Genomic DNA, 25889 nt, shown 5'->3' with positions numbered 1-25889 from the left:
AAAGGAGGGGTAGAAAAGTCAGTCAGCCCCGAAGTTTATTATTCCCAATCTCCTATTATTCTGAGTTCCTGGCAGATCACTGTATTCCCACAATTGTAATTTTATTAATTTAGGACATATTAATTGTCACTATTAACTTAATATAAATTACATCACATCATATCAACTTGTCAAATATTAATTAAGAGTAATACATTTATTTTATTAGTTTTAAATATTTAAAACAATTCTCATCCATCCAGGATTCAAACCAGTGCTTACTACTCACTTACAGCTATCAAACTTGGAAACCATTAGCCTAAAAAGCACAAGTCTTTTGTTAGACCCACATTTAAGGCAACACTGTACTATTGGTGGAGACCAAAATCACTACAAAATAGCCAGTAGCTGAACACTGGGTCTCTGTACCAAATCCTCACTAGAACATCTCCATGTGTTTTATTTTTCTTTAGATATGTTCTTATAAGAATACTTTTTTTGTATTAGACCTTCCTATTATTAAGTTTCTCACAAGTGTGAACTTCTGCAACTCTACAGTGGTGGATAGTTTATCTTTACAAATTTTCACGTTATTTGCCAGCATTCAAGCTTGTCTGAGGAGCTCCCTGGGCATTCAGTGCCTTGCCTCCTTGCCTTCCATTAGCTTGTTTTTTTTCTAATTTCCCTCTTTAAATTGGTGAATTTGAAGTATGTATGTTTTCCTTTTCTTTGGAATTAAATACATTTTCTCACGAGCTCCGAAGGTCTTGATAACACCTCAGTTAGAATACTTTAATATTCTAATTGTCATAGAAATAATCTGATACCCCAGGGAACCTCTGGGATTAAATTTGTGGTTACAGTACACCCCTTATTCTCCGGTGTTTTGCATTTACTTTTTACAGATAAATACCTTAGTTCATAAGATCAAGACATGCTATTAAGGTTTATAATTTTTTAAAAATCACAATGAAAACTACAGCTGCAAACCTTCCACCTCCCTCCATGCCTGCAACCCAGCCACAAACACCTCAGTACTTGCAGAATCAACAGATTTCTTTATGCTTCTTTTTTAGGCATTATCAGTAGCTCCCTACTCTAAGAAATCAGAATGATATTATCCCCTACTCCTCCCAGATAAACTCTCCCTGCCCCATCATTCCAATACAGTCATGCTAACATTTGGTTAAATCACTTTTCACTGTGAACTTTTGGACCTAAGAAATATCCTTCAGCTGAGCAAATATAAATACTCTTCAATAATCAACATTGTTTTCTGTAGAGTTAACAATTGCCTCATTTTTCCCTATGTTTTCTTTCCTTATGTTTTCAAATGTACTAGTCACTCATCCCTTCAACTTTCCTCTGGAGCAATCAAGCTCTTGATGGTCAGACATCCATCAAGTTCTATTTATTTTTTCCACATCCTTCTGTGAGTCTTTGTTCTACTTTGGGCAAGCACTTGCTGACATTCTGGGAATTCTGTCCTTCCCCATCATTTTGGTAATTCCCTTCCCTCTTTGCTGTGTTCTACTTACCACTTCTGAGATTCTTTTTTACCGTGGTACTCCCCTCCCTCACTGTTAATAGAGCATTCTGTTACGGCTTTGCGAGCAGAGATATTGCATCACTAAATTGATTGCTTGGCTAGGAATGGGATGTAAGCTTGGAAGCATTTCTCCCCAGAACTGGGAAAGGCAGGACTCCTTTGACTTTTCTTGTACTGATATTGGTAAGTCCAAAGCCATTCTGAAATTGGATTTTGTATGCGTGACCTATTCTCTATCCTCCTGATCCCTGATAATGTTCTAACTTGGTATGGATGTTTTCACTCATTGCACTGGCACGTGAGGGACCCTTTCAATGTAAAATCCATCAATTTAAAATGTGTATATAATTTTCCTCTGCTCCCTCCACTTTCTCAGTTCTCCTTGTAATTCCCATGGATCAGAAGTAAACTCCCTGGATTAGATTTACCTTTTTCAAATGTTTTTCATCTTCTTGCTTTTCTCTCTAGGATATTTCCTTTTTTTTTCTTCCAACCTTTTTTACTGAATTTCATTACTGCTGTTTTTTATATAGAAGAGTTCTTTATTTCTTGTTTATATGTACACAGTATCTCTAGAATATCTTTTCATTTCTCTGAGGAAATTAATGGTTTTGAGGTTTTCCTTCAAATTCTACTTCCTACTATTCGTCTTTGTCTATACATTCCATATTTTTCTTAACTCATTTGTTGGTATTTTTAAAAAAAGATTTTATTTATGTATTTGAGAGACAGTATGTGCAAACAGGAAGGGGAGAGGGGGAACAGGGGAGGGAGAGAGGGAATCCCAAGCAGACTCAGCATGGAGCCCACCCTGGGCCAGACCACCACTCCAAGATCATGACCTGAGCCGAAATGAAGAGTCCAATGCTTAATCGACTGAGCCAAGCAGGTGCCCCTGTTGTTCATTTTTATCTATGAGTAGGGTAGTTAAAAAGTAGCTGGGAAACCATAAGAAACACCGAATATCAGGTCTTCCCTTTTGGTTTTCAAGTCTGCCTTGGGGCAAGGGATAAACCTGATTGCCAGCATTCTAGAAACCATCTAGGGGCCTATGTTTCATTGTCCAGTTTGCAAGCCTTAACTTTTAAAAGTTTTTTTTTCTCTCTTTTCTGTAACATAACATCAACCAACACATTAAAAGTCCATTTATTTTTTAACAAAACGTCCACCATTCACCAATACTTAATGAATAGCTATTGTGGACTTCCACAGTGTTTAAGGTGGGACAGAGGTAAATAAGACATATTTTCCAAAGAGAAAATGCATGATTTGTGTTATATGCTATAAAAGTAAGGCTGTATTGTCAAAAAGAATACGCCACTAACCCTTCACTGGGAGAATAAACCCCAACACGTTCTCAACTAGCTACTGGTATTATATAGGTTTGTATGTGTGCATATATGTATGGATACTTATGACACCTAATGATATGTAGTATCTTCTCTTAGATACTGAAGTTTTAAATCTTGTGTAGAAATGAGTTTAGAGAAAAGTAACCAAAGAGAGGAACACTAAATGCTTCAGGACTGAAAAACCATTAGCCAAACAGAACACCTGGGACTTTGATACTCATGTGAAAGCCACTGGGGTATTTCCCAGAGCAACCATCATGAACTAACAGGGTAATAGCTCTTGGGATTTCTAGTTGGTACAAAATCTTAACCTACAGTGATCCATTTTTATGAGTAGCTATAGCCTTCTCTTTAGTAGACACTTTTTGTGATCTTTGCCTCCAAGGCCTGAATTGCTCTATTCCATCTATGCAGTAAGAATAAACTGTTGTGCATGTATAAACAAATATCTGTTCTTAACGACAGAAAAGATTTAACCCCTCCTCACAGTAAATTCTATTATTTGAAGCAAGTCAATTAGGCATCCATCTCTCCCCTGCCCCCTCCCCCCAGGCCCCGTATTTATCTCAGGCTTTAGATCTGAGCCAGAAAGCTGGTCTATTGGATCAGAAAAAAACTAAGCTCTGATTTTTTTAAGTCATATTCAGAGACATGCTTGGGAAAACCTGATGGTCCACTGGATCATGATAAAAGGATATTAGAGAACTCTATTTCATTAGTAGTGATCTATGGACAAAACAAACAATTCTTAGAGAGTTCCTTAGACAAAATAATACTCCAAAGTTCCAATGTCAAGCTGTCTTATCTGTCCACTGATGTCAGGGATCTTTGTTTTGTTCGCTTAAGTAAAGTACAGGGCATATACCGATCAGTTGATATTTGTTGATTGTATTGTTCACCATTCATTCAAAACCCTTGCTATCACGGTTTACATTCCTGAGAGAGAAGATAGATAAATATGAATCCAGGTAATTACTGATGCTATAAAGGAAATAATGAAAGAGGAAGAGAATGAGATAGAACGTTCAGGGGAGGTCTTCCTTGTGGAGAGTAGATTAACGAAGACAAGAGTGGAAAGCCACCACAGCCGTCTAGTTTGGACTAGTGTGGTAAGACGAAAGTTGTTTAAAAAAAAACAACTTTGAATTGTGATATATATGAAAGAGCTAACAGCACTTGCTGACAGACTGAATGTAGAATGGGAGTGAAATAGAGGAGCCAGTGATGACTCCAGAGTAAATCAAAACAAAGTGAACCCTGAAGCTTACATAAAGCATGGGATGCCTGAGAGGTTGGCACATTTGGGAACCTTGTGGGCTCTGAGGGTGGGGAAGATATTCTTGATGGATTTTCACATGTTTTTTTCATAGGTTTTTAAAGAGGCTTTGGTCCTAAAGAGGTGAAGCATATCATACACCTTTTCCAATTCCTCAAATTACTCGCCCCAGGAAACTAGTGTCTCTGCCTTTCCCTCCAAAGCAAGCCACCTAACTCCACAATGGCAAAAAGGATAGTATATTTTCAGAGAAAAATTACACTTACAGTTCCTCATCTCTGAAGTTCTAAATTTCAACATCAAATGTAGGAATAGCTTTTAGCTTCAGAAATTTCATAGGCCAAAGAACAAAAGCTCAGGAGGTTATAACAAGTACTCTTCCACCCTCAGATCCACCCACCTTCTCAGAGAAAAATCCACTAGTATCTCAAGTATCTGGAATGACCACATAGTTCTATCTGAAAAAAGAAACACAATGCAGACTAGCTGACTAGAGACTGTTCATTAGAATAAACACAAACTCGTTAAAATATTCAGAAAAAAATTCACCTCAGTTGTAATCTTTTTAATTAAAAATTTTACTCTACAAATACATAATGTAAAACTGTTTTCACAAAATTCATTTAACTCTCCATCAACCACTTTTGAGAAATGTGAATTTCACCTTTACATCTTATCAGGCTTTTACTTCCCCCACCTTTCCTTCCAGTCAATCCCAGTTATCTGACTGAATACCTTTAGGGAGATACAATCTGTGTGGGTGGAAAGATTAAATTGCCAGTTTAAGTCTGTATTACTATTTGGTGATTTTTAGCATGTCTGTCTCTGTAAATTAGAAGTAAAAAATCTACCTCTTAGAGTTAAAAGAATGAGATGATACATATAAAGTATTTAGAACTTTACCTTGCAGACAATAGATTACAAACTTAAATTACCTTAATATGTAATATTTAAATTAAATATCCTTTTTGTCATCCTACCCCATTCATCTGCTGCAGAGAATTCTTCTTCTCTTGTGGGTATAAGTTTCCAACCTGACACTAGGTTCTTTTCAGGGCAAATTTCCCATTCTCTCAACTTTCCAATTTGTCAAGACACAACTAAATTGTAACCTTCTCCATCTTTTCACATTCCCTATGTGCTTTTTAACTTCCATGGACCACTGATGGATGATGTTTATCACACTCTAATCAGAAAAGCCAAGAAATCAGAACCTCAAATGACTTCTCCATGAATTCTTTATCTTCTCTTTATCTTTTCCTTGCTTTATACAAGATCAAGAAAATTAACTGCAGTGAGGTCACTTACCTTTCCTTCTTTTATTCCCAGACAGATGATTTCAAGCAGCCTGCCCTGACTCTCAACTGAAGGTAGGAGTAGGTCTAGATTGGCAGCAGCTGTGAGCCTTCCCTTATTCTTAACCCAGAAAGGTATCAGTAGTTCAGCTATAAAGAGCCTCACAGCTGGACTTTGCTACACATTTGTAGAGCACTATTTCCAAGTTATAACCAGAGAATGAAACTGGGTTTTTAACTTAAAAGTACCCCAACCAAAAAAAAACCCTTGCCATATGTAAAGTGTTTTAAGGGTAGCAGTAGCTCCCCAGCGTGGTTGGATAATCCAGGTGTTCCCAACCACTGGAGGCTCTGAGGCTCTCTTACTTAGCCCAGAGTTCCAAGACATATGGTCTCCTAAAGCAATTTCTAATTATACGTTACCAACAATTTTCCTTAAACAGCAGTCTGATTGGTAGTCCCAGTCATGTGAACTACGCACACTTGCTCATCACTAGAGACTATGTATAACTTCCTCTCATCTGAAAACCAAATAGTCCACCTCCCCAGTATTATCACCATGTCCTTAAGTTTTAAGACATGCAATTGCAAGCCACACAAAAGGCTTTGACCCTGACCAAACCAGTTTTGTTTCTTGTCTCTACTAATTTTCTTCTTAATCTTGTCTGCATATTGTAACCACCAAGGGAGCTTTGGAAAAATGATGCCTGGGTTCCAACCCAAAACTTGAAGGTAATTGGCGTGTGTCAAGAGGGGTGGCTTAAATATTCAGATTTTTAAGAGCTCCTCAGGTGATTTTAGGATAAACCGAATTTGCAAACCTGCTACTGCACATTAAAAATTTCTAGACAAACCAATTTACTATGGGTTGAACTGTCATTGTCTCTACTTCCCCTGCCATATGCACAAGATGTCCTAACTCCCTGTACCTGAGTGTGACCTTGTTTATAAATAGGGTCATTAAGTTAAAATGAAGACATACTGTAGTGTGGGCCCTAATCCAATATAAATGGTTCATTCCCTCATTAAAAAGAAAAAGTCATGTGAAGAGACAGAGCCATAGGGAGAATGCCAAGTGAAGATATAGACAGAGAAGGGGGTGTTATCAATAAGCCAAGAAACACCAAAGACTCTCAGCAAACCACCAGAAGCTAGGAAAGTGACATGCAACTGTCATCAGAAGGACCTAACTCTAAAAACACCATGATTTTTAGATGGCTAGCCTCCAGAACTAGGAGGTAATACACCTGTTGTTCCGGCTACCCATTTTGTGGTACTTATTATGGCTGCCTCAGCCAACTAAGTCACTTCATATGAATATTCTTTACTCATTTTTTAGTTTTGACACAGGTACATCTCTCCACTCCAGGACTCTGACATTCTGGCATCACCCAACAGCCCCACAAGCTACCATACTACTCAGTGCTTTTTTCCTCTCTTTCAGTATATATTTGAGAATTTACATGCTCAGGGGTATTTACCACCAGAATATTAGAAGGATGAACAGAAACAGACATAGTTCTTACTCTCAAGGAGTTTACAGTCTCATGGGGAAGGCAATCGAAGAATTGCCCAAATCTAAAAATTGCAACTGGGCTTTCCATAACAAGAACCTGGTACAAGGGATGCCCCAGGATTCATTCTTGTTAAGGATGCTAAGGAAGGCTCCTTTAAGAGTAACACTTATACTAAGATGTGAAGAATGAGCCAGAGTTTGCAAAAAATGGGGATGGAGCAGTGGTAACTAAAGTATAGAGTTTTGCACGTGCAGTCCTTGTGGCTGCAAGGGTGCTTGGGGCATCTCTGTTCAGAGGGTCAGTAGGCTGTGTCAAAGCTGTTCTTTCAAATGCTTAATCACATGATTCTCATACAAATATACACAGAAACAGGTCAAAATTTTGTTCAACTCAGCAATTTGTTAGGGAATCAGAAAAAGTTGGTTCCAAGAGGAATGAGAAGCAATTTACAGATCATCAAAACTACGAAAAGGATGTTAAAGTAAGATTGTTTAGGTTAGATACAAAACTGGTTAGTATTCTACAGGGCAATAAAACCAGGGGGTCGTTTTCCTACCAGACAAATCCTCATATAACATGTAAGTTCAGGGGTACCTGGCTGGTCCAGAGGAACAGGATTCTTTTTTTTTTTTTTAAGATTTTATTTATTTATTCATGAGACACACACACATACACAGAGAGAGAGAGAGAGAGAGAGAGAGAGAGGCAGAGACACAGGCAAACAGAGAAGCAGGCTCCATGCAGGGAGCCTGACATGGGACTCGATCCTGGGTCTCCAGGATCAGGCCGAGCTGAAGGTAGCACTTAAACACTGAGCCACCCGGGCTGCCCCAGGAGCATGATTCTTGATCTTGGGGTAGTGAGCTCAAGCCCCCTCTTGAGTGGAGAGATTACTAAAATAAATAAAAATAAAAATAAAATAAATAAAATAAATAATAATAAATATTATTTATTAATATTAATAAAATTAAAATAAAAATACATATTAAATAAAAATAAAAATAAAATAAAATATTAATAAAAATAAATGAATAAATAAATAAAATAAAAATAAAAATAAAAAATAAAGTCCTAAACTTCAGTATCTGGGTTCTCGTCTAATGGTAAGTACCAAAGTCAAATGCAGATACATTTTTCTAGAGAATTTAAATAATGTTTTTGTGCTTGTTGATGTCCCAGAGCAGCACTGAAAGGACATACTGTATTCTCCTGGTTTCTAAGTTTTTGAAATAGTTCTTAATAGTTAAGTTGCAGAAGCAGGAGAAATTTGAAGATGACAGTAGAGACTTAGAGACATTAATTCTCACATTTGCCTACATGATGCATCATTTCACTCAGGAAATTGTAAAGAGGCTTGAGAGCCACTACTCCAAGTCCTTAATCTCAGTGTTTCCAATAATTGTTTTACTTTCAATCACTCACCTAACCTAACCCCCTACTTCTCAGATCAGGGCTATTTTTCCCCCAAGGCTTCTTGTGATTTGCTGTGAAGATGTGCAAATATTTCTTCTAAACTTACATCTTTACCCACACACAAATTATCCGTATGATACAGTAAAAGCAAATTTTGAAAATTCTAAATAGTCAATTAAAAATCAGTTCCAGGGGTACCTGGGTGGCTCAGATGGTTGAGCCTCCGATTCTTGATTTTAGACTTTTGATTTCAGCTCAGGTTGTGGGATCGAGTCCCACTCCTGGCCCTACACTCAGCAGTCTGCTCATCCATGTTCCTCTGCTCCTCCCTGACTTGTTTTTTTGTTTGTTTGTTCTTAAGATCTTATTTATTTACTTGAGAAAGAAAGAAAGAGCACAATCAGGGGGAGCTGCAGAGGAGGGAGAAGCAGGGTCCCTGAGCAGGGAGCCCAATATGGGGATCCATCCCAGGATCCTGGGATCAGGACCTGAGCCTAAGGCAGATGTTTAACCAACTGAGCCACCCAGGTGCCTTCATACTCTAATAAATATAAATATATATATATATAAACAAATATAAATGTTTCCACCACTTCCTGTAGAAACCAGCTTGCATTTTTTAGGAAACTTGAATGAGACCACCGACCTACCTTATCATACACAGGAACCTACTGTTTAAGAAACAGGACCTGAGACAGAGCTGGCTTTCTGATTCCATGATCTAGACTTAATTCCTTATCCTGGTTACTTACTGAACACTAATAGCTGTGTGACTTTAGGAACATTAAATCACCTCTGTGTCTACTTCTACATGAGGAATAAGATTAATATATACTTATAGGTTGTTAAAAATATTAAGGGAAATAAAGTAGGACAAATCTTTTACATAAAAGTCCCTCTTTAAACATTGTCATCTTCTCAGCATTGTAGAACCACCCAAGCAAGGCTGCAGGAAAAAACTTTTCAGTGGATCATCAAACAGAGAAAGATGAGAGAAAGTACAATACACATACTGCTTGTATCAAAGCATTGAATTATCAGGCTTCTTTTAAGAAATCTAATTTTCCTTGTAAGACAGGAGTAGAATACGTTGAAAAAAATAATTTTAAAATATTTGTATTTTCTGTGACACCTCCTCCCCACCCAGATAGAGTACCCAGGGAAATGAAGTTCTCTGGAATGATATTAGGAAGTCTTGACACCATCAGTAATAGGATCAGTCATAAGATGTCTTCATTTCATATGTCACTGAGAGGATATCCTCAAACCTAGTCTTGATTATATTTAATCATGTTTTCAGAAATTGCAAGAGTACTTAACTTAGTGCTAGAACTTCCAGACTATATTATTTTGTAAGCTCCCAATTTTATGCTGCATATGCATTTATTGTTCAAATTAGTGTAGGGTGTTTCCATTATTATCATTCATGACTCAGGTTCAATGTAACCTCTTTCACTAAATAGGTGTTGAAAGCCTCTTGAATGTAAAAGCTCTGGGGTAATGAACTGTATTCCAACTCAATCAAGTGTTAGAAACTTTTATTGGATTACTTTATATAGATCCTTTTACAAAGTCAAGCTCTTCACTTCCTGGCCCCTAGTAGTCTTAGATTTCATGCTGAGGAAGCCTGTGGGCTAACAGTAACATCACAAGACGCAACATGAGGACAGCAAATACTGAGTGAGTCAGAATTTGTGCCTCCAGTTGGGATACAAAGAGAAAATATGGGTCTGACAGCTCCCCGGAAGGTAAGAGAAGAGAAATTATAAATGAGAGATCTATCTGTCACATCATAGAAGGATAACTGCCCATACTTGCAGTCTAGGAAGACTCCAACTTTGTGCATCTGCTCTCCCCTCAAGGAGACCTTCTTCAGAGGGGGAAAGACCCAGAACGTGTAATTAGTTCCCATCCTAGAACCTATGAGTAAGACTTTATCTCTGGCAGCAGTGGGTAGGTCACTGTGTCCACTGCCAGAGTCTTCAGATATCCCCAACAGCCACCTGGTTGCCTTTTCCACATCCACCTCCCAGTAGTGCCTCCCTGAAGTGAAGCTCTCCACCCCCAACACGGTGGCCTCGAAGATGAACCTCCCGGGGCCGTCAGGCACATCCTGCTGGACATTCCTGAGACATATACTTCTCCGATCCTCAGATAAGACCAGACAGGGATGAGCTGTATTAGGATCCAAAGTGACAGCTCCTGCAGGGAGAGAGAAACTCAGTTGCATTCAGTAAGTCATCCATGCCACCACCAAAGACTGAGGATTTCTAACATGAAGAGGCATGCCAACAAATGGGTACAAGTCACAGGCACAGAAAAGGAAGAGGCTATCTACTAGTTCAGGAAAGGGAACTTCTGAGCTTTGTTTCAAGAACTGGACATCACAGAAGAAAAGGTGGATAGGAGAATGGAAGGAGATGCAATCTGAGGAGGAAGAGTAACGAACTACACAAAGGTTTACAAGTACCTGTCAGACCAGATAGGAACTTTGGCAGGCTGTAAAAACAGTATCCAATCCTCATCATGTACCAGCTGGGGGCCAGTTCTACTCCCCATAAAGATCTCCAAGCCTGAACTCCAGGCTTTGTTCCCCTAAAGATTTATTAAAATCTCCTAACAGAGCAGGCTTTTCCCTGTTACTGGCCTTGATTCCCTGGGATTCCTGGCTTTTCCCTGGGACTGAAATGCTCTCACCTTAAATATTACCAGAGTATGACACAGATGCCTAGAAATTGTTGCCAGCAGGCTCTTGATATTGGGTAAATCAAAAGAACATATTAGTAGAGGCTGGAAAAACCTGTGGGAATCCTCCAGAAAAAAAAAAAAAAAAATCAAGCTGAGAACAAGGAAGCTCAATGTGATTTCTTACACTTGAATGAAAGTGACAGTTGCCTTCATATCTCGAACTGTTCCTTCTCTTCTCTCTTTCTCCTCAACCATTAAATATTGTGATTTCTCAGGGCTTAAGACTAGCTCTTCCTTTTTACAACTTGTACTCCTTTCTCCCTAGGTGACTTCGCCTAGCCTCAGTTTTCAATACCTTCTATATATTTAAGGCTTACTTCATAAAGATGTTACCAAATACCAGTTAGAAATAACACAGGCATTTCACACATACTATGTCCAAAATGGAACTTCCAAACTACCCCTTTCTGGTTTCTACATCAGTTAATAGCATGCTTAATTTCTTCAGTTGCTAAACCATAAAGCCCAGAGTAGTCTGTTATTTCCCACTTTAATATCTAATACGGCAAGTTTTGTTGCCAAATGAACTTCAATTTCTGGACTTCAAGCCCAATTCTTATCATTATTAGGGTGGTCTTAAAAGCCATAAGCCCTGAAATTTAAATTTGAGTTGTCCCAGGCTTTTAGTATTTCCAGAAGATCAGCAGAAACAAATGCAAATTCTCTCTGGAATAATGCATAGATTCATTCTTGGACTCAATTTCTAAAAAGAATATCCAAGGAAAAAAGCAAAGCTTGCTGTTAAAAAATCAAACCCCCACCCAGAGTGAGAAGGCACTACTGAGTGACACTAGCAGAAATAAATCTGAATAACTTTAGATATTGGAATTACTAGGCACAGAGCTAAAATAATTTTTGCATACATGTTTTAAGGAAAAAGAAAGCTTAAAAAATATGTTTGCAAATTGAACACCAATAAAAAATAAATTTATTTTTAAAAAATGTCTATAGGATATAAGAAGCTAAAAAAGCAAGACCAAATGGATTTGACAAAGAACAGATTATCTAGAAATGAAAATAAAATTAAAGTGTCTGTGGATGATTAAAAGAAAGCTACATATCAATGCCTCATTAACATAAATGCCCCAGTGGCTCAGTGGTTTACTGCCGCCTTCAGCCCAGGGCCTGATCCTGGAGACCTGGGATCAAGTCCCACGTCAGGCTCCCTGCGTGATGCCTGCTTCTCCCTCTGCCTGTGTCTCTGCCTCTCTGTCTCTGTGCCTCTCATTAATAAATATTAAAAAAATCTTTAAAAACATAAATGCAAAAATTCTTACAGAATTAGCACATTGAACCCAGTAATATGTAAAATGGATAAAACATCATTACCAAGAGTTTATTCTGGGAATGCAAGGCTGGGCCAACATAAGAAAAAATATATTTTACCATATTAATACATAAGGAAAAATTAGGAATATTTTGGTAGATACAGAAATATCATCTAATATTCAACATCTGTTCATGATAAAAAGTTTGAACAAACCAGGAATAGAAGGAGAACTTCCTTAACCTGATGGAAGGCAACTATAAAAAACCTATAGCCAAAATCAAAGTTCAAGGTGAAAGACTTAATGCTTTCTTGTACTATAAGATCAACAATGAGACAAATGTTTCTCACTGCTTCTATTCAACATTAGAAGTCCTACAACCAGTACAACAAGGTGAGAAATATGTAGAAAAGGCTTACATATTGGAAAGAAATAAAACTGCCTGTATTAATAGATTACCTGAGTATCTTTGTAGAAAATCCCAAAGCATCTATAAAAAAGCCACTAGATCTAATGAATTTAGCATTGTCATAAGATGCAATGTAAATATATACAAATATTTTTATATACTAGCAATAAATTAGAAATGAATACAATTTCAATTAGAAATGGATATTAGCACTAATAAAAATAAAATACTTAGGGATCCATCTAGTATGCCCAATATGGGTTTGCTGAAAAGTTCAAAACACTGATAAGTGAGATCAAAGACCTAAATAAAAATATATCATTTTATCCCAAATTAATCTATACATATAATGCAATACCAGTTGAAGTCTCCAATTTTCTTATAGAAGCCAATAAGCTGATTTTAGCCAAAATTATTATTTTTTTAAGATTTTATTTACTTATTCATGAGAGACACACACAGAGAGAGGCAGAGACACAGGCAAAGAGAGAAGCAGGCTCCATGCAGGAGCCGGATGTGGGACTCGATCCCGGGACTCCAGGATCACACCCTGGGCTCAACTGCTGAGCCACTCAGGTGTCCCTCACCAAAATTATTTTTAAAAGAACAAATTTGGAGAACTCTCATGCCAATTTTACGACTTCCTATGAGTAAAATTCAAGCCAGTGTGGTACTAGCAACAGGATAAACACAATGATCAATGGACCTATTAGAGTCAATGTAGACCTGGCTTGTACATGCCAACTGATTTTCAACAAAAGTGTTAACAAGTAAATTCAATGAGGAACAGTGTTTTTGCCAAATTATGCTGGAACAACTGGATATACACATGCACAAAAAAGGCAGGGGTGGGGAGTTGCACCAGATTTTGAGTCATATATAATTCCAAAAGTGTAACAGACCTAAATGTAAAAACCAAAACTTCTAGAAGAAAAATCTTTGTTTGGGTAGTAAAGGATTTGTTAGGATATAAAAAATGCAAACATCTTCAAAAGACAATATTAGGTAAATGAAAATAGGAATCACAGATCAAACAAATTGAAGATGACACAAGGAAATGGAAAAATATGCCATGCTCATGAATTGGATGAACAAATATTGTTAAAATATATATACTACTCCAAGCAACCTCTTTTAAAATACCAATCGCATTTTTCAAAGAACTAGAACAATCAAACCTAAAATTTGTATGGAACCACAAAAGACCCCAAATGGCTAAAGCAATCTTGAAAAAGAAAAACAGAACTGGAGGTGTCACAATTCCAGGCTTCAAGTTATATTACAAAGCTATAGTAATCAAAACAGTATGGTACTGGCACAAAAACAGATACATAGATCAATGGAACAGAATAGAAAACCCAGAAATAAACCCAGAATTATATGGCCAATTAATTTTCAACAAAGCAGAAAAGAATATGCAATGGGATAAAGACAGACTCTTCAACAAATCGTTTTGGGAAAATTCAACAGCTACATGCAAAAGAATGAAACTGGACCACCTTCTTACACTATATAAAAAAACTCAAAACAGATAAAAGACCTAAATGTGAGAGAAGAAACCATAAAAATCCTAGTAGGGAACAGAGGCAGCAATTTCTCTGACATTGGCCATAGCAATATTTTCTAGATAGGTCTCCTGAGGCGAAGGAAAGAAAAGCAAAAATAAACTATTGGGACTATTATCAAGAATAAAATGTTTCAAAAAAAAAAAAAAGAATAAAATGTTTCTGCACGGTGAAAGAAACAATCAACAAAATAAAAGACAACCTACTGAATGGGAGAAGATATTTACAAATGACAAATATGATAAAGGGTTAGGATCCAAAATATATAAACTGATACAACTCAACACCCAAAAACCAAAAAATCCAATTAAAAAATGGGCCAAAGACAAGAACAGACATTCTCCAAATCAGACATACAGATGGCCAACGGACACGTGAAAAGATGTTCAACATCACTTACCATCAGGGAAATGCATATCCCAACTACAAGATTATCACCTCACACCTATCAGAATGGCTAAAATCAACGACACAAGAAACAAGAGGTATTGGTGAGGATATGGAGAAGGAACATTTGTGCACTGTGGGTAGGAATGCAAACTGGTGCAGCCACTGTGGAAAACAATATCGAAGTTCTTCAAAAACTTAAGAATAGAACTACCTACAATCTAATAATCACACTACTGGGTATTTGCCCCTCAAAATAAAAAAACAAACAAACACACTAATTCTAAGGGACAAATGCATCCCTTTTTTAAAGTAGCAAAGATGGAAGCAGCCCAAGCATCCATTGACTGATGAATGGATAAAGAGGGGGTATTACTCAACCATACAAAATAATGAAATCTTGCCATTGTGCAACAACATGGTTGGAAATAGAGCATGTAACACCGTATGATGGCAATACTAGAATTAAAATTTAAGACCTTAAGAAAAAAAAATATAAATCACAGAGTGGGAGATAACATATGCAAAAAATATAGGATAAAAGACTGGTAATTAGAATATATAAAGAAATCACAACACTAAATACAAGAGAAAATTTAAAAATAGTGAAAATGTTTATAGATACACTTCAAAGAGACAATAAAGTGCAAATAAACACATGAAAATATGCTCAACATCACTAGTTATTTCAGAAGTTCATTAAAATTTAAAGTGATATACAACTACATATCTATTACGTCTGCTTTAAATGAATGAATGAATGAATGAATGACAATACCAAATGCTAGTGAGGATGCAGAGCAACTGAATCTGATGCATTACCAGTGGGAATGCAAAATGACACAGCCAGTTTGGAAAACAAATTTTATAATCTCTTTCCTATATATGCAACCAAAAGAAATGAAGTCATGTCCATAAGACTGCAAATTTATTTACAGCATAAATTTGGAAACACTCAGTGGCCTTGGAATTGCAAAAGAATAAACTGTGGTATATTCATACAATGGAGTACCACACAATAACAAAAAGGAATAAACTACTGATACACACAACAAACCTGGATGTGCCTCAAATGCTTTAGGCTACGTGGAAAAAGCCAGACACAAAAGGCCACACATTGTATGGATCCAGCGACAGGACATTCCAGAAAAGGCAGAACTATGGGGTAGGAAGTCTTTCATTATACATGCTGCCATTTTTTAAAAGACTTATTTGCTTATTTGAGACAGAGAGAGAGAGAGACAGAGAGACAGAGCATGATCATGTGGGGGGGGGGGGTGTGCAGAGGAAGAGGGAGAGAGAGAATCCTCAAGCCAACTCCCTGCTGAGCACAGAGCTCAACAGACTCATCCTAGCATCCTGAGATCATGACCTGAGTCAAAAATCAAGAGTTGGATGCTTGACTGACTGAGCCACCCAGGCGCCAACATTTTTTCCCTAGAATTTTTTTTTCCCCCTATTAGACTCTGCTCGGGATCACATTTCAGGCTTGGGAAAGTGGGAAAGGATATGCAAAGGAAAGCCTTTCAACAAAAGATTGTACAATTATTTTCTTGATAGTTATCCAATGTGTATAGTATATTAAACTCTCCAGTCTTTTTAAATCCTTAAGTTCTCTGGAATCTATTTCTATTTATGGTAGGATGTTCACTTGGTTCTCAAATACAAAATCAAATGCCTTGTAATCATGAATGTGTGTCAACTTACTTTGGAGAACTTTGAGCATTCCACTCATTCCTGTCACTTGGCATAAACTCAGGTCTGTGATTTGGGCAGGCTCCAGACACTGAAGCAGTAGTGACTCGCTCCTATTAAAGAAAGGACAATCTCAGTTACCTGTGCAGACCCTGAGCCCCCACATTCAGAGGATGGATGTCATTACATGACCTCCTGATCCTCACTTAGGCCAACATCTGTATTCCCGTATGCTCACATATCAAACCCTAAATCCCATCCCAATGTTTCCAAAAGGAAAACTTACCTTTCCACAGAGCATCTCGCATTCTACAGGATGAAAAAGAGATAAGGTTACACTATTCAAGCCACACCTCTTACGAGCTGCGCTCCTGAAAACTATCTTCTAATAATGAAACTTGATTTGTATGTAATTTCCCCAGCTTTGTGGTGCTAATTCTCAGATATCAAATTTTAACACTGAATAGAAGGCAGAAAAATGGTTGAATTCATTGTTGTATTCCCAAAGGAAATGTCTGGTTCTTTTTTTTCATTTTATTATAGTCATGGACTACATAGTCATTTAATATGGAATCTGACACCTGATGAATCCAATGATATGCTGGCAACTTTTATATTTAACCCGGATGTCTTTTTTTCCTTCTTTTATTGTAGAAATTTGACATGTGCTATTAAGTTTAAGGTGTATAGTGTGTTATTCTGATACACTTGTAATATTATAATGATTGCTGACATGGCAATATCTGTATCATACAATCATAATACTATATCATTTGATATATCCCTTATACCATGCATTACATCTCTATGGTTTACTACTATTCATTATAAGGTTTTACCCAGAAACACCATTTTGCTTACCAATGCCCCTCCACCACTACCCCATTAAGTACCATTTTACTTCCGTTTTTTTTAAACAGGTTTAACTTTTTTAGACTCCACATGTAAGTGACATCACATAATAGCTGTCTTTCTGACTTATCTTGCTTAAAGCATAGTTGCTCAAGGTCTACCCACGTTGTCACAGATGGGAGGATATTTTCCTTTCTCATAGCTGAAAAATATTCCACTGTGTATATATACTACATTTTTCCATTCATTCTGTTAATGGGCATTTGGGTTATTTCCAAAATTGGGAGTGCATCCATCTCTCTGAAATCCTGTTTTTGTTTCCTTTGAGCATATGCCCAGAAGCGGAATTGCTGGATCATATGGTAAATCTATTTTTAATTTTTTGAGGTATCTCTATTATCACTTTCCGTAGGGGTCGGACCAATCTATATTCTTACCAAGTAGGAATCCCTTGGTACTTGGTATCAAGTGCTCCCTTCATACCACATCTTCAGCAGCACCCACCGTCTCTTATTGCTGATAGCCATTTTAACAGTTGAGAGGATCTATCTCACTGTGGTTTTGATCTCCATTTCCCAAGGGACATATTGTCCATACCTCACCTCAGCCATCTTACCCAGAATGGTCATCAATCAAACTCTGCCCCTTTACTTGCTTTTTATGCTGTGGATAACAAGAGTTGAGGAGGTGAAGAAGCCTGCTAATAAACTGGGGATGGTGGATGGCGCTAGGTCAGAAGCTGAGCATAACTGAATCACACCTACCTTACCTGTCTGGTAGTATGTCTGGCCCTAGTAGAGAACCTAATGATTTATGTGTAAGTGCTTCTAAAATAAGAGCCCTCACTTTATAAACATGAGCACAGCGGCAGGGGGAGATGGATAGAGTCTTAAAAAGATAATAATTTACTTGTTGGAAGGTAATGCATGTTACAAGGCTTAAAATATGCAATACTATACAAATAAATTTCACCCTTGTTTTTCCAAGGTTACCGCTCAATGTTTGTGTTCTAATCTTCATGTTTATTTTGCCAAAGGCAGTCTGTGAATGTTAACGAGCATATGTCTATACATAGACACATATTCACCAAAACCAAACAAAAAGCAGTTCCGCATGCTTTACTTTAACTAAAGATCCTGAAAATAACTTTTACCACTATGGAGTTGCTTCATTCTTTTTTTCTGGTTGCAAATATTCTACTGTACTGATGTATCACACATAATTCGACTAACCAATTTTTTACCCTATCAAGGGACACCTTAATTCAAACTCATTATTGATAGCCTCAAGGCGAGAATTCATATTAAATTAGCTCTCCACTACACTAAAATTTTAGACAATTTATAATGCTTTTGATGCCTGGAAAATAACTATACAGCCTCCATGTATGTTTGAAAACCCTTGACTATTCTAGAACTGATCCCTAATGGATACTGTCCACTTCTTATTTCTCAAATCCTGTAGTGAAGATTTCTGGAATCTTACCTGGAGCAATGCTAGGGTGTATTCCCCACACTTCTTTTCTAGCTCTGCAGTGATTCTTTGGAGGCTGCAGATCTGTTCAGAAAGCCTGACTTCACTCTCCTTCAGTTTATTCATGTTCTCTTTCCCCAAATCATTCAGTCTCTGCAAAAGCATCTCCTTATTAGTATTTAACAAGTGGTAATTTCTTTTATTCACTAATTCAACCACCTCCTAAACCCACTTTGCTGCCTGCCACTCCAGAAATACATATGATTAGATAAGGCCCAATACCCCCTGTGTTAAGACACCTCAACTGAAACTTGATTCTTTGACACAATATATTTATGTTGACATGAAAGGAGTGTCATGCAGTCCACTTATTCAGAAAACGACACTAAAACAGATCACATTATTTTCCTGTGCCATTTTGTTAAGAAGTTTCCTATATCCTTAAGATTTGAATCTAATAATTTAATAACTTAGTAAGAAATAATCAAGCCACTGATGTTTTTTTATCCGTACAAAGATGTTCCATGTAAGCACAAAAGCTGTTTTTTCAAGAACACAAATGATGCACATTATACCCTATTGCTGGTATCACAGCTTGTTTTTTTTTTTCTTAATAAATATGCTTTCGGAGACAATTTTCTTATCTGTACACATAAAGCTTTGTTATCTTTACTAAATGCTGTAAAGCATTCCACTGAAAATACATAATATAATTTGAGAGTCCTTTACTGATGGATATAGGTTGCATTTAATCTCTTGCTATCGTAATGTTAATAATAATGCCTAATAGTATTGACTACATAATACATACAAACACTGTTTAAAGAGCTTCATGTAGATTATCACACTCAATCCTCACAACAGTATTATAAACTAGGGGTGTTATCCCCATTTTATAGCTAAGGAAATGAAGTCACAGGTTAAACGCGTGTACAAGTTAAAGTAGCCAGATAGATACTCGTAAAATAGCAGAAGCCAGATAGGAACCTCATCAGTCTGGCTTCAAAGACTACAGCATTCCCTTATTCTTACATCTTTTTATATGCACATAAGTGTATTTATAAGATCAATGATCAGATATAGAACGGCTGGGAGAATATATACATTCTTTCAATGCATGTGTGGTTGTCAATGGATGTCTCATTCTAGAATCAGCATAATGCTCAGCTCTTCTTTCTCTCATTTCCCAAACACTATGGGCATGCAGTTTTCCCTATCTCACCTGTAGTGTTTCCTGGGACTTCTCCTTCAACTCCGTGGCAAACTCCATCAGCTGATTCTGATTGTCTTCCCTCATGCTGGGGTTGAATATGCACCCTTGCTGGCTCTGAACATTCATCTCCTCTTCAACCATCAACCGGAACCTTATCCTATATTCAGACTCAATCATCTCTTTAAAATCCTGCTCTTCTCCCTTCATCAAACACAGATATGATAGACTTCAAGTTCAACCCCACAGATAAATATTTATGGTCACTTTCCATCTCCAATTCCAATATAAACACAAGGAAATATAAGGTACAGGGGAAGAAATAAGAGGAATAAATACAAAGGACAGAGAAAGTTTCAAGTCAAGATCAACTAACCCATCAACATAATCTTAGAGGACAAATGAAGATGGGGAAATGTTAATTGACTTAAAAACTGAGAAATCAGGCAGCCCAGGTGGCTCGGCGGTTTAGCGCCGCCTTCAGCCCAGGGCGTGATCCTGGAGACCCCGGATCGAGTCCCACGTTGCATGGAGCCTGCTTCTCCTTCTGCCTGTGTCTCTCATGAATAAATAAATAAAATCTTAAAAAAAAAAAACCTGAGAAATCTACAATCACAGTGACAAAGATGAGGAGACAAGGAAAATTAGAAGATGGGGCAAATGGCTTTTGCTGATACTTTGAATGGAGAGTGTGAGAAAACAGGCATGAAAGGGTGACTCCAAGGTTTTTAGACAAAGCAACTGGAAGAACGAAGTAGCCAAAACAGAGAAAATGAAATAAATAAGGGATGGGTCCCACAGGTGGAGAGTGTATTAGCAGCTCGTTTATGGATATGCAGATTCTGAGTTGTCATTTAGACAAGTGAAAGACAATGATAGAGAAATGCTGAGTAGGAAGATGGACTGCAAGCTTATCACTTCGTAATCTGAGCTAGAGATGTTTGTTGGGAGTAGCCAGCTTAATACTTCATCTCACGAGACTCCATGGAATTGAGATTTATCAAGAACTTGACCACTGCACACCACCTCTACCACTACCCCGCCTTCTTTTTCTTTTTTAATATTTTATTTATTTATTCATGAGATACAGAGAGACAAAGAGGCAGAGACACAGGCAGAGGGAGAAGCAGGCTCTATGCACGGAGCCTGACATGGAACTCAATCCTGGGTCTCCAGGATCAGGCCCTGGGCTGAAGGCAGAGCTAAACCTCTGAGCCACCCGGGCTGCCCACTACCCCCACCTTCACCGTGCCCCTGCCCCTGCCCCTGGTTACTGCAACAGTCCCCTGGCAGGTATTCTCACCTCTGTTCTCATTCTTCAATAGTCTAGTCCTAACTTCAGCTACCAGAGTGCTTCTGTGAAAATGGAAATTCGACCAAGCTATCCGTGTTCAGAACTTTCCCCAGGTTTCTTCTCTATTTCACTTAAGTCTACCCTGGGACGCCTGGATGGCTCAGTAGTTGGGCATCTGCCTTTGGCTCAGATAGTGATCTCAGGGTCCTGGGATCAAGCCCTACATGGGCTCCCCAAAGACAGCCTGCTTTTCCCTCTGCCTATGTCTCTATTTCTGTGTCATGAAAAAAAAGTGAAATAAATAAATAAATAAATAAATAAATAAATAAATAAATAAATAAATAAAGTCAGTCAGCTGCCCTGGGGCACCTGGGTGGCTGAGCCGGTTAAGCATCTGCCTTCAGCTCAGATCATGATCCCGGGGTCCTGGGCAAGGAGTCTGCTTCTACCTCTCCTCCCTCCTCCCAGCTCATGCTCTCTCACCTCAAATAAGTAAATAAAATCTAAAAACAAAAACAAAAAACCTATTCAAGTTGCCCTATATGAATTGGCCCCTTTATCTCCTGAGCTCATCTACCAGCTTCTATACCCTTTCCAGCCCCAACTGAGTACACACCAGATCCTTCCCAAAGCTGCGTAACTGAATTCCTGACCAGCTTGAGTTTTCTCAAATGCCACTTTCTGAACAAGGTCACTTCATTTCAAAGCACATCCCATCATTTTTTTTTTTGAAGAACATATAATATTTACCATATAACATTAATTTTCCTTGTTTTTTTTTAAATTTTTATTTATTTATGATAGGCACACAGTGAGAGAGAGAGAGGCTGAGACACAGGCAGAGGGAGAAGCAGGCTCCATGCACCAGGAGCCCGACATGGGATTCGATCCCAGGTCTCCAGGATCATGCCCTGGGCCAAAGGCAGGCGCTAAACCGCTGTGCCACCCAGGGATCCCAATTTTCCTTGTTTTATTCACCTTCAGTTGCACAAGGGCAGAATTTTTTTTTCCTCTCCTGTTGCTAAATCCCCTGCACCTAGTATAGTTCCTGGCAAACAGTGGGACCCCAAAATCTGTTGAATATATGGTGCTTCAGGCTGAAAAAATGAGGATTAGTTGAAAAATTCTTGGAAAGCCAGTCAATTCTCCTCCTCTACCATTCTCATGTGGCCATTTACTTTCTTTAAAAATGGAAAAGATGAAGACCCAGAAGCTGGGATACCGGCACAGAATAGAGCTAAACAGGAAGAAAAGGTGTAAAATCAGAAGTGAAATGTGGGCATAACAGATGACTAGCCCTATTTTGGATAGTAATTCTCAAACTGCCTTTTAAATGGTTTCAGGGTTTATGTGGCCACCAATGGTACTCAGAATGCTCATTCCCCCGTGGCATTGGTATAAATGGTGTTATCAATCTTTTTTACCTGTCAATCAAGGGTTGCAAATGACATCTCACACATTTAAGAATTAATCTGTATTTCTCTTACCATAAGCAAAGTTCAGGATCTTTTTATAGTTCAAAAGACAGTAGCATTTTCTCTTCTGTGAAATCTCCTTTCTCCGATCATTTTTCTATCGAGTGTCTAGTCTTTCCTTATTGACTTTCAACAACTCTTTATTCGTAAAGAAAGGAACACTGTTTGCACCTATGGATTTCAAGTATTTTTTTCCCTGCTTTGTTATTTATCTTCTGACTTTATGTTATTTGCTGCCCAACGTTATAGGTAATTCCCTGCTCAGACTAGAAATAAGCACTGACCTGAATCATCACCATTCTTTCCTGTTCGTCAGCCAATATGCTTTTCGCTACTTCAAGTTTCTTCTTCAATGTGTTCAATATCCCCTGGAATAATTTCTGCAGAGAAATAGATCACAGAATTCCAGGTAAAGTAATTGCTTTAGAACAGTTAGATTTTTTTTTTTTTTTCAGATTTTACTTATTTGAGAGAGAGTGCACTGACACACGAGACAGAGGAGAAGGAAGAGGCAGAGGGACAAGCAGATTCCTCACTGAGCAAGGAGGCCTACCTAGGTCTTGATCCCAGGAGCCTGAGAGCATGCCCAAGCTGAAATCAGATGCTTTACCGACTGAGCCGCCCAGGGGCAGCAAGAACTCTTATATAAAAAATCTTAAAAAAAAAAAAATTCTATTTACTCATGATAGACACAGAGAGAGAGTGGCAGACACAGGCAGAGGGAGAAGCAGGCTCCCCGCAGGGAGCCGGATGTGGGATCCATGGCAGGTCTCCAGGATCTCCTGGGCAAAAGGCAGGCACTGAACCGCTGAGCCACCCAGGCACCCCCAAACTTTAGATTTTTAATCTTAGAAGCTGAAAGGCCAATAGCCCGAGGTCGGCTTTGCTCTGTAGTTTGTCTAAATATGGTATTCATTTAACATTCTCTGATAGGACACTGCTGGGAGGAATGGGAATGGCAAAGGCAAGCTCTGTCCTCCAGATCAGCTAATAAGAGGAGGCAGCCAGGGTCCGAGCGCTCCGGGCCCCACAGGACACTCACCCTGTGACCGCCGGGCGCTCGGGGGCCCGCAAGACGCTCACCCTGTGACGGCAGGGAGCTCCGGAGCCCGCAGGAGGCTGCCCTATGACGGCTGGGGGCTCTGGAGTCCACAGGTGGCTCACCCTGCGACGGGCGGGCGCTCTGGGGCCCGCAGGAGGCTCACCCTGTGACGGCCAGGCGCTCTGAGGTCCGCAAGATGCCCACACTGTGACGGCCAGGCACTCTTGAGCCTGCAGGAGGTTCACCCTGTGACGGCCTGGAGCTCTGGGATTCAGAAGAAGCTCACCTTGCGACAGCTGGGCGCTCTAGGGCCCGCAAGAGGCTCATCCTACGGCGACGAGTCTCTCGGGCCGCAGGAGGCTGACCATGTGACGACCGGGCGCTCCAGGGCCCACAGGAGGCTCCCCCTGTGACATCCAGGCGCTCCCGGGCCTGCAGGAGGCTCACCCTGTGACGGCCATGCACTCTGGCTGCAGAAGGCTCAACCTGGGGCCTGCAGGAGGCTCACCCTGTGACGGCCATGCGCTCCGGCCGCAGGAGGCTCACCCTGTGAAAGCCGGTCGCTCCCAGGCTTGCAGGAGGCTCACCCTGTGACATCCGGGCGCTCCAGGGCCCACAGGAGGCTCCCCCTGTGACATCCGGGCACTCCCGGGCCTGCAGGAGGCTCACCGTGTGACGGCCATGCACTCTGGCTGCAGGAGGCTCAACCTGGGGCCCGCAGGAGCCTCACCGTGTGACGGTCATGCGCTCCGGCCGCAGGAGGCTCATCCTGTGACATCCGGGCGCTCCCGGGCCTGCAGGAGGCTCACCCTGTGACATCCAGGCGCTTCCGGGCCTGCAGGAGGCTCACCCTGTCGGGGCCGGGCGCTCCGGGGCCTGCAGGAGGCTCACCCTGTGACATCCGGGCATCTCTGTGGCCTGCAGGAGGCCTCACCCGAGTCCGGGGCCGGGCGCTCGGGGCCTGCAGGGAGGCTCACCCTGTGACATCCGGGCGCTCCGGGGCCTGCAGGAGGCTCACCCTGTGACATCCGGGCACTCCGGGGCCGCAGGAGGCTCACCCTGTGACATCCGGGCACTCCGGGGCCGCAGGAGGCTCACCCTGTGACATAATCCGGGCACTCTGGGGGCCTTGCAGGAGGCTCACCCTGTCCGGGGCCCGGGCGCGTCGGGGCCTGCAGGAGGCCTCACCCTGTGACATCCGGGCACTCCGGGGCCCGCAGGAGGCTCATCACCCGGTGACAGTCCAGGGGGGCACTCTGGGGGCCTCATGATTACTCACACCCTGTTCGGTGCCTGGGTCTCAGGTCGTATGCCTGCAGGAGCTCACCGCGTGACATCACGTGCACTCGTGGGCCGACAGGAGGCTCCACCCTGTGACATCCGGCACTCTGGGGCCTGCAGGAGGTCACCCGTCGGGGCCGTGCGCTCGGGCCCTGCATGAGGCTCAAACCCTGTGACATCCGGGCACTCCGGGGCCGCAGGAGGCTCACCCTGTGACATCCGGGCACTCCGGGGCCGCAGGAGGCTCACCCTGTCGGGGCCGGGCGCTCGGGGCCGGGCGCTCGGGGCCTGCAGGAGGCTCACCCTGTGACATCCGGGCACTCTGGGGCCTGCAGGAGGCTCACCCTGTCGGGGCTGGGCGCTCGGGGCCTGCAGGAGGCTCACCCTGTGACATCCGGGCGCTCGGGGCCTGCAGGAGGCTCACCCTGTGACATCCGGGCACTCCGGGGCCTGCAGGAGGCTCACCCTGTCGGGGCCGGGCGCTCGGGGCCGCAGGAGGCTCCCCGCGGGCCCGCCGGAAGCTCACCCTGTAACGGTCTGCAGCCTCCCGCACTCCGTTCACCACGTGATTCTCGTGCTCCTCGGGGCGGAAGCACCGGCCGCAGAGCAGGGCTTGGTCATCCTCACAGAACAGCCGCAGCGGCTCCCGGTGCTCCTCACAGCAGGCATCCTCTGGGATGTTCTGCCCTCGCTGGGCGCTGAGCCTTCGGGACATGGCCCGGGCCTCCAGGCCGCGAACGCCCACGTGCACTGGGACCGGAAACGAGGGCCGCGGACTTGGGGGCAGTCGCACAGGCCTGCCTCACTGC

The 25889-nt window shown here is 40.8% G+C and overlaps 1 protein-coding gene and 1 long non-coding RNA gene across 6 annotated transcripts; one reads left to right on the top strand and one right to left on the bottom strand.

The window, feature by feature from the left end:
* The first annotated feature begins 1563 nt into the window (after positions 1–1563).
* Positions 1564–24722, top strand: LOC119877105. Its single transcript, XR_005371598.1, has 3 exons — positions 1564–1711; positions 23007–23166; positions 23691–24722. It is a non-coding gene; the product is annotated as an uncharacterized LOC119877105 (long non-coding RNA).
* TRIML2 (tripartite motif family like 2) lies at positions 9903–25885 on the bottom strand. 5 transcript variants are annotated; one of them, XM_038560312.1, is made up of 7 exons: positions 25505–25874; positions 23042–23137; positions 20001–20192; positions 18791–18931; positions 16740–16762; positions 16466–16566; positions 9903–10583 (listed from the first exon to the last, which is right to left on the bottom strand). In XM_038560312.1, the coding sequence occupies exons 1-7, from the start codon at positions 25793–25795 to the stop codon at positions 9994–9996; spliced, it is 1434 nt and encodes a 477-aa protein (XP_038416240.1). In that variant the 5' UTR covers positions 25796–25874; the 3' UTR covers positions 9903–9993. The 5 variants fall into 5 exon arrangements, with proteins under 5 accessions (XP_038416240.1, XP_038416241.1, XP_038416243.1 ...); XM_038560313.1 differs by having other exon boundaries at positions 25607–25871; XM_038560315.1 differs by lacking the exon at positions 25505–25874 and adding an exon at positions 24777–24842.
* Between the last annotated feature and the right edge of the window lie 4 nt (positions 25886–25889).

This window comes from Canis lupus, chromosome 16, assembly GCF_011100685.1.
Source record: "Canis lupus familiaris isolate Mischka breed German Shepherd chromosome 16, alternate assembly UU_Cfam_GSD_1.0, whole genome shotgun sequence".
In the NCBI taxonomy this organism is placed as follows: domain Eukaryota; kingdom Metazoa; phylum Chordata; class Mammalia; order Carnivora; family Canidae; genus Canis; species Canis lupus.
Note: the sequence above shows the minus strand (reverse complement) of the source record. Positions and strands in the feature narration are given on the sequence as shown.